Source organism: Mesitornis unicolor, unplaced genomic scaffold (genome assembly GCF_000695765.1).
Source record: "Mesitornis unicolor isolate BGI_N332 unplaced genomic scaffold, ASM69576v1 scaffold11938, whole genome shotgun sequence".
NCBI lineage: Eukaryota > Metazoa > Chordata > Aves > Mesitornithiformes > Mesitornithidae > Mesitornis > Mesitornis unicolor.
Window position 1 is genome coordinate 40,378 of NW_010200008.1, and position 9,880 is coordinate 50,257.

Below are 9,880 nucleotides of genomic sequence, written 5' to 3' on the forward strand. Positions count from 1 at the left end.
AAGTCTTGACTGCAAGCACTTAGGAACATCTACATTCATGCTCATTGTTGGTATAGACAGGCCACTGTCATTTTTCCTTTTGAGTTTTATATTCTGATGAGTTCATGGAGGTTCTACCACTGTTAGAAACCATTTTATTGTGGGGCTACTATAATGATGGATGATGCTTCTAACATTGCCTGTGTAGATGCAGCCAAGACGAGGACAGACAGTTCAGGAATGGGCCCTTAAAACACTCTAAGAGGTAACTAGTAAATGTTTGACTAGGACAAACACTAGTCTGGGAGGAAAAACAATGGTCTTTCAGTAAAGTAACCTGGTCTAAGATCTCTGCATCGTCATGGGAAAGATTTGTCCACTATACCTTAAAGGCTGTAAGTCTTAATGATGTCTTCTTGCCCAAACTAGTTTTGAGCTAACTTGCATTAGAATTGTAAATAATTCAACACAGTTCCAGGCTGATGCTCAAACTAGGAGAAACTCAGTGGCTTTTAGTGGGATTTTCTTCAAACACCTTTGCCACCTCTTCCCTTTTCATGTCCCATCTTTCTTTGTAGATTTGATATCGCTCTGTTGTTCTCTGCTTTTTTTTTCTTTTATCTGATACTTAATAAGTGCACTATAAATACATGTAGCCACATGTATTTGCTACATACTTGTGTTTCTGTCATCTTGAACAGTCTGTTTTTTTCTGTCTTGGCCTTACCATCATTCTGTCTCTTTAGGTTCACTATGGCACTCTATAAATTTCTCTCCTTGTAATTATTGGCTAGTTTAATAGTCTTACCACACCATACCATTACAAGTTTTTTCTACAATAGATACTATATGCATAATAGATTTTACAAACTACTGTAGGGTACAGATTTTATTACAGTGTTTATACAAAAGAAAGTAGCCTAAGTAGCCTATTGCAGAACTGTTTCCCATGTCCTGGTGGACAGCAGGATGACCATGAGCCAGCAATGTGCCCCTGTGGCCAAGAAGGCAAATGGCATCCTGGGGTGTATCCGGAGGAGGGTGGTCAGTAGGTCGAGAGAGGTTCTCCTCCCCCTCTACTCTGCCCTGGTGAGACCGCATCTGGAATATTGCGTCCAGTTCTGGGCCCCTCAGTTCAAGAAGGACAGGAACTGCTGGAGAGAGTCCAGCGTAGGGCTACAAAGATGAGCCCTATGGGAGTGGAGCATCTTCCTTATGTGGAAAGGCTGAGGGAGCTGGGTCTCCTTAGTTTGCAAAGGAGGAGACTGAGGGGTGACCTCATTAATGTTTATAAATATATAAAGGGTGAGTGTCACGAGGATGGAGCCAGGCTCTTCTCGGTGGCAAACAATGATAAGACAAGGGGTAACGGACACAAACTGGAACACAGGAGGTTCCACTTAAATTTGAGAAGAAACTTCTTCTCGGTGAGTGTGACAGAGCACTGGACCAGGCTGCCCAGAGAGGTTGTGGAGTCTCCTTCTCTGGAGACATTCAAAGCCCGCCTGGATGCATTCCTGTGCAACCTCATCTAGGTGTTCCTGCTCCGGCAGGGGGATTGGACTAGATGATCTTTTGAGGTCCCTTCCAATCCCTAACGTTCTGTGATTCTGTGATTCTGTGAATATACATGAAGAAGACACCACTAAAGCCTTAATTTCTCCAGAAAATCTCTGAATTAATTAAAACCCTTACTAGGGAGATTTTGAGGAAAAGGTTCAAAGAGGATCTCCCATAATATCAGCTTCAATCTGCTCGTGCTGCAGGCTACATTGTCATATAATGTTCTTCATAAATATACAAAGTGTTGTCTTGAAACTAGACCTTCTTTCAGCATTCTTCTTCCATCCTTCAATAAACCTGCTAGTATACTGATAATTTTTAAAGACAACTGTTGGGAGGTCAGATGTGTATTTTTAGATACAGAAATAAACCATAAAGTCATACATTTTCCGCAATTCTACAATTTCATTTCAGTCTTGCACTTCCTGTTTTGCAGAGAACAACATCTTTCCAAATCTTGTATGGAGAAGATAATCCAATAAAGGAAATAAATGTAACAGAATATTGGTTTCATATTTCATAAGAAATATACTGGATAATATATGAAAATCAGCTCTTCTTTTATGTTGTAAGTGGCTGGGTTCTGACACTGTCTGTATCCCAAGCATTCCATGCACAGTTTTGGGTCTAGTAGCAATTAAAGCAAGAGGTTCCTGTGAAGTCAAAATTACCAGGTAACTTGTTGCTCAGTTTGTTTCTCCATTCCAGTTCTGACAAACTGTTTCCCTCTTTCCTTGCAGTTTTCCACTTGTCTCACAAAGTCACTCGAGTGGTTCCAGAGAGTGCTCTGCTGATCGTCCTTGGTCTCATCCTTGGTGGCATTGTATGGGCAGCAGATCACATTGCTTCCTTCGCCCTTACACCAACCGTATTTTTCTTCTACCTGCTGCCCCCCATTGTTTTGGATGCTGGATATTTCATGCCAAATAGACTGTTCTTTGGAAATCTTGGCTCCATCCTTTTGTATGCTGTCATTGGGACAATCTGGAATGCTGCCACAACCGGTTTATCTCTCTATGGTGTCTATCAGACAGGAATAATGGGTAAGTTTGATCTGTGAAGGCACAATTGTGAATGCTACTGAATACCAGCTGTTAGACAGGTGATGTTTTACAACTTAACAATCATTTTCAGTAGAAAAATCCGATTTTAACAGGAGCAATTTGTAGCATTTTTTACCAAATTCAAGAAAAATCTGATAAATCTTCTCTGAAGCAAGCACAAAAGGGACTTGAACCTGCGTCTCTCACATTTCCCTCCTCTAAATGTGTGCGTACAATCTGAGGATAAAGCTCAGGATTCATCCTGCTAATGGACATCTGGACAAAAATACACTCTGAAGGGCTTGTTTCTTTCTGCTCTGATAGAAACCCTCAAAGCTACTGCGAAATTAAACTGCCTTCCTTCAGTCAGCTTTAATATTAAGTAAGCAATGATTGCTCAGTGGCTATGTAAGTATGACACATCTCTTTTGGGGTTGGAAATTGTAACTGAAGACTTACAGAGCCAAGTAGCACATGTAAGATGCACTCTGTCTTAATTATACTACAATGTAAGGGCGTCATGCTGCTAGAAGAGACACAGAATAGCAGTCCTTAAATCTCCTCAGCAGATGTTGCCTGCACATAAGCTATGTACTGCCACTTGAAGAATAATATTTCACATAGTACGCGGATGGTATGTGTTTTGCAACAGGCATCCTATCTAATATTTTTAAGTGTCTGTACTGCAGAAGCTCAAGAGCCCATTTAGGACAAAATACTCCTAGATTAGCAAGTTCTGGAAAAAAATTACAGAGCACATCTGAGTCCTGCTGAGAGCAGTACAATTATAATGTGCTTCTGTGCCTGTGCACTCTGCCCATCTGTTCTTGGCAACCAGTGCTGAGATCCTGAAGCTCCAAGACCATAAGGGGTGCATTGTGTTGTACAAAAGGCTCAACAGGTATTCATGGGCTCTTCTCTAACCACAGTGGTGCAAAATTGACACAGAGCCATTTACCACAGACTTCCTTCTCAGTCCAGATAAAATGAGTGCCTGAAACATCGGAAGCTGCAAATGTTGCAGAGAGCATTTTTGTGATGAAGAATTAAACTATTAGCTGATTATTACAGAAGATACCATAGAAAAATTTTCCAGCCTCAAAAACTGTTCCCATTGTCCAGCACAGGAAAGTAGCAGAATTTGGGTTCTTTGAAAGTGATTGGGTTATCAGTTCCATCCATTTTTAAGGGAAACCTGTGTTGTCCTTGTTTGAAATTCCACCTTGAAGAACAATGTCACAGACTTGTTCATATGAGACTCATCATACATAATTGCCAATGTTTGCAATATAGACATCTATGATAGATTTAGCTTGCACTTTAGATATCTTACGATAAGTCATATTTCATAAGTATTTGTTTTTAGAAGATACAATGATGACAGCTCAGATGCAGACACTATTGAATTTTATAGATAGGTGAGATGTAAAAAAAGGTGGCAAATGGATATTGCAACAGACTGGACAAGGATTTCTTTCTTTAAATATCCGAGCTGCTTTGAACAATTCAAAAAATATGACCAAAAAAATTTTATTAACATCCTGTTCAGGGGAATATAGTGAATTATAATTACTTTTAAAAAGAAGTTGATAGAATAATTAAAGGAATAGCATTGAGCTCTTTATGAGATGTGAAATGGAAAAGTGTTTTCCCAAAAATTTTATTTTGAGTGAAAAATCCATTTATCTCTTGCTCTCCTCCCAATCTGCAAACAATTATTGACTAACTGTAAAAGCTGAATTTGATGACTACATTTTCTGCTTCATCCTTATGCCAACCTTTCAGTGGCAGATATACTAGAACTCTGAGCTTAGTTAAACAGAAGAATCAGCCTCAGGTGTGATCACAGGTCACAGCTAAAGCTCTACAAGCTAAAAATATTGATGTTAACAAAGGCAAACAATAAACTGACATGCCTGGTGAATTTAAATGTTTAGAATGACCATTAACTGGTATACTGTAGGGACCTGTCTTTACCACCAAAACACATTATAACCTACAAGAGTTCTAATTTCAGCTATGGAAAAGGCCAGAGGAGCCTGTCCCTGATTCAAACTATGTCAGTCTCCAGCAAAGCTAAGTAGGACTTTAAAATATCTATGTGACACAATCTTATTAATCTACTAAATACATTGTGTTGACCTCCAAGATGTTAACAAGATCTGAGCACCACACTTTGCAAAAAGCCTTGCTGCTGTTACTTGCTAAAGATGGGAGAATGCTGAGTAAATTTCTAGAAGAGTTCATAGCAGCCTCTGGTTGAAGCTCTACAGAATATTTTTTGTTTCTACTCTACTTTTTCTACAATTAGAGTGAATAATGCTAAAAGTAATATCATTTAAATGTAGGCATGCATATCCACTACAGACTAAGATGAACTAAAAATAAATTGCTTCCAACTTTACCATTGAATAGACCTGTAGTACTGTCCATCAATATGAGAGTGCATAATCCAAATTGGATTACATAGATTTCCTACATAAATACACATAGAAGCAGCTCTTTGTTTGCATTCGATATCCTTATAGGCACTGTAATTTGCAGAAGGAAAAGAGATAAGGTGATAATAATGAAGAAATCCTTCTTTGGAAGGGAAATGAAAAGATCAGCATCTTAACTATTAACTAACAGCCTTATCAGTCTGCTTTCACAGAATAGGAAGAAGTATCTAACCCTAAATCTTCCTGTCTGATTGCACCTAACTGTTCATCATCTGCTGGAGGACTAACACATGCAGCACTACTCTGTAGAATAATTGTGGTTGAGGCTAATGCTTAGAAAAGTTTTTCCTGTACAATCTAGGTCATAGCAACAACACGCTGAATAGTTGTGGAAGTCTTAAACTGGGCCCTGCAAACTTACCTTGCTCAGGTGCCACTGCTGGCAGCTAGTCAGTCCACACTCTGGTGAGCTGGAGGAAGCAATGGTCATGTATCAGTTGGAAATAACTTGCATTATTAGTCTCAATAAAAGTCTGATTTAGAAATCCTAAGCTTCTTGACACTGCTTTGTAGGAATTACAGATGCCTCCTAACCTTTCCATAAATATTTGCTGACTAGCTTTGCAAGTCTTCGAAGAATGTACCAATGATTATAATTAGTAACATATAAAAAAGATAAGCAATCTCAGTAAGCCAATTTATTTTAAAAGCTTAGGTTCTATTGTATCCTGAGATCTGTCAGTTATTGTCATTGGGTGTGTTCCTTCCTTATGCATGGCAGAGAAGGACAACCTCTGATGAAACCATTACTTAGATTCAGGTTCAAGGCTGTTCTCGGAATTTTTGGCACAGACTTCATTTGACTGCTTCAACTCCTCTCTCACACTACAATGGGTAGATTCAGTCCTCATTCACAGCCCAGTATTTCAAAGAGTGAACGATACTATTTCTCTTTTTGAAAATACAGAGTAGTTCTATGCCTTTGAAAACCATGATTTTCTGTTTTCACGGCCTTACCAAGGTCCCTATAAACTGTATGGAAAACGTTGCAGATTCTCTGACTGACAGACAGCAGCCAAGAGTATATGTACTTCTGTAGCTCCCCCAGATTATTGGCCATTGTTGTGTACAACAGTGTGTTGTGTACTTCTGTCTCTGGCTGCCTATGTAAGTGTCCGTCTCTTGAGTAAATATGTCCATGCCATTTTGTATCAAAAATATTTGGGGTCTAGTTTCTCTTTCAATTACCTTCCAAGCACAAAACATTCTGAATCTGAAAAATTGTCTTGTAAGAGTTCTTCCTAGAGTACTGGCCGTGTCGTTCTGGAAGTACCTTACAGGCAATATTGATCCTTTGGCTATGACTACTGACTGTTGTTATCTGACTCATGCTTCCAAATCATTTAATCAGATGGATTTCTCCCTCACCTGAAGAAATCATGCCTGATACAACTGTCTATTAATTTGGGACATAGGCCTCTGCACTGTGTTCTGATGAATGAACTCTCAACAAATTCCTTCTTTGCTCTTCTTCATATAATTTTGGGCTTCAACACCTCTTAATGAACCCTGCTTCCTCCACCATCCATTAACAAACACAGAGGGAATTTTTATGTTCTCTACACTTTCAAAAACCTGTCTACCAGAAAAAAAACTGACTGAGATACCACTCTTGGTTCCATGAAAAGGGTAAATTTTGCAAGATATTTAGGAAGTTGAGCAAAGCGATCTTTGTGGCTCTCCCTTTCTGTTACTTCTAAAACAATAGTGATGCTTGTCTCAGTCTGTTTGCATAACTGAACAAAATAACCTTAATAACTAAAAGAAGATTTTAAAAATTAAATAAATACTGGGCTACTTTGTCATCTGAGTTTTGTGGTTCTGAATCTTTTGAAACTACTGCCAAAATTCCTAAGGGACTCCAATACAAACATGTCGAAGTACATTTTAGTCCTTCATCTGTTTTTATGGTCCACTTGTGGACAATTTAACAGTGGCCTTATGAATCATAATTTGGAAAGAACTGGCTTAACTGCACCAATCAATGAGTGTCTACCTGAATAACAAGGCCACAAGTGGTGTTTAACTGCACTGAGTGCAGTTAAGACTCTCTGCAGCAGTTCTTCATGACAGCAAGTAAAATTTGGCCTGTGGCATGAAGTATTTTGCAACATTTACTTCAGGAGAATTGGTATATTCCTCTTAACACTTTGTCAGTTTTCAGTTATCCTCAAATAATTTACCCAAGTTAGATAAACCATATCACATACAAATACAAAGTCAGTTCAGACCTAGAAATACTTATCTCAAATGCCGTGCCATAAGATCAGGACTGTACTGCTCCCACGATCAACTTTGATACGCGTGGGCCGATGCTGGATCCAATAAACCTTGCAGGATGCAAGGTGATGCAATGCAGAACTTGCAAAGTAGTGTCTGTGCCATGCTTTCCAGTTGATTCTTTAGGAGCCCTGTTTTCAAAGACTGTAAATTATCTGTAATATCACAGTCTGTCATTACTAAGAGTACAGAGCTGACTCTGCTTATACTTTGTTGACTTTGTTTTTGGAGGCCACCTGAACACCGGACTGCTGGACTTTCTCCTGTTTGGCAGCTTAATTGCTGCCGTGGATCCTGTAGCTGTTCTGGCAGTGTTCGAAGAAGTCCATGTCAACGAAGTTCTGTTCATCATTGTTTTTGGAGAATCACTTCTTAATGATGCTGTAACTGTGGTAAGTAAATTATAGACCCCAAAGTCACCCAAATTCTAGAGGGTTTCCTCCGAAGTGTATTTTCTCCTTAAATGAAATATAGTATCATCTATCTGTGTGTATCTGCTCATGGGCTAGTGTAGTGTAGCTTATGATGTTCTCTGTCTTGTTTACAAACACTGTATTGGAAAGATAAAATGTTTGAGCATGAAAGATATTTGGAGCTCATAAGTCACATAAAAATAAACAGTCCTGGGTTGGATGAACATAAAAACATGTAAAATGAAGGTGTGTATGTTTTATTTGCCTTTGCTGTTCAAGTAGCGCTTTCATGACTTACTGAAATTAATTTCGGGGATTTTAAGCCTTTCTTTGCTGTTGTTTTTTAATGCACATTCTCTTTTCTGCTTATTTATGTTATGCCCATAATTTATATGCATACCTTGGTTATACAGACAGTGAGAGAGAGAATACTCACCATAATGCTTATGCCTGTTCCTTCTCTTTTACTTTAATCAGATGTTTATCAAACAGATATATAACAAAGAGCCACTTTGGGAAAAATTGTGGGACATTTTAGAAAGTTTCTGGTTTGGTTTGAGGTTTTTTTGGTAACATTAATTTCTGGTTTGTGGGTTTTTTTTTTCATTTAGAAAGAAAAGGAAAACCTAATTTGCCTTTAAATATCACTCTCATTAGTACTTTTACCAGAAACAAATATTAAAATAAACACCTGATGAACTCAAGTGTCAACATCACCAGCTTTCCAAAGAAAAGGAGATTTTGTTACTGTGCATTGAATACAAACACTCACTCTACAAATAAAAGAAGGTCTGATTGTTGAAGAAAATCCAGAAGGGAAAAGTAAACATGATCAAGAGTCAGAAAGCATAGCCTGCGAGAAAACTGAAACAACTGGAGTTTTCACCACGAAAAACGAAAGGCTGGAGGACAGAAGAAAGTGGATGATGTAGCATTCTTTAAAGGAAATATGTGATGTGAAATATGATAAGAATTATAAGAATTAACAAGCTTAGCTGCAACAAGGAAAGCTGGGAAAGCCATAGTAATGATCTTCTCAATCATTGGAGGAATTAAGAATAGATTATACAGGCATCTGTCAAGAATGATGCTCATTCAAACCTCCTTAGGCAGGGTATGAATAAGATTAATTCTTTACTTTCTGCACAGTCACTGTTAGTCAATTATTTTAAAAGCTTTAATACAGTTATATAATTTATTTTCTTTTATGTTCAATTTATTTTACATATATTCAGCCTATCTAAATCCATTATCTTATTGATAGCATCTTATTTATCTTATTTAATAGCTTGTTATCTTATTTAATATCTTATTTACTTTATACAGGTGATTAAATAAATGCCAGATTTTAGAGTAAGAAGTGCTTTAGAAAACACAACTAGATGTAACAATGCTTCTTCTAGATAGAAATCATATTCAAATGAGGAATGCAAAGTTGGGGTTTTTAGATTTTGGTCCTTCTTGCTCCACTAAATTTTTCCCATTTTGAAAAATTAAAAAATCTTCAAAATCTTCTCCCTTCACACAGAATTTCCCTCACTCATACATAATTTCAGAATTCATAATGTTGGGGCCCATAATGAGTCTATTTCAATAGGTTTAATTCAGGAGCAAATATTAAGTTAGTCTACTTTTCTTTTCAGGTGCTGTACAATGTGTTTGAATCTTTTGTTACAATTGGTCAAGAACAAGTGTCGGGGACTGAATGTGTCAAAGGCATAGGTGCGTAGAATAGAATTCTGTATCACATCATATCACATATGCAGACTTTTAAGCAAAATGTTATTATTATGCTATCATTAACTCTTATTTTTCAGCCTTTCCCCTTGTCACTCATATTCCCACACTCCTATGGCACAGTCATAAGAAAATAAATAAGTGAATATTCCTGAATATTTGGGAAGCTAGATCAGATTTGTTTTCTTCTAAGGAGACTCAACAGATGCAGATTCCAGTTGTTAAGACCACCAAACTTGATAGTTATACATATTTTCTCTGTATTTTATAACATGTCCTTAGTTTCAGCCTATACTGTCCCTGCGTTCCAGAAAAGTTGAGATTGCATATGGGCATGTCATGGTTTAGGGCTGGGCCAGCCACT

At 37.8% G+C, this 9,880-nt stretch overlaps 1 protein-coding gene across 1 annotated transcript in view; it reads left to right on the forward strand.

The window, feature by feature from the left end:
* LOC104544682 (sodium/hydrogen exchanger 3-like) overlaps positions 1-9,501 on the forward strand; it is a gene marked incomplete at its 3' end in the record, with an annotated part of 31,949 nt that extends 22,448 nt beyond the window's left edge. The window contains exons 2-4 of the mRNA XM_010189616.1: positions 2,283-2,585; positions 7,598-7,758; positions 9,423-9,501. Coding sequence (XP_010187918.1) covers positions 2,283-2,585; positions 7,598-7,758; positions 9,423-9,501 — 543 coding nt within the window. The remainder of the gene's footprint in view (positions 1-2,282; positions 2,586-7,597; positions 7,759-9,422) is intronic.
* Positions 9,502-9,880: the final 379 nt, after the last annotated feature.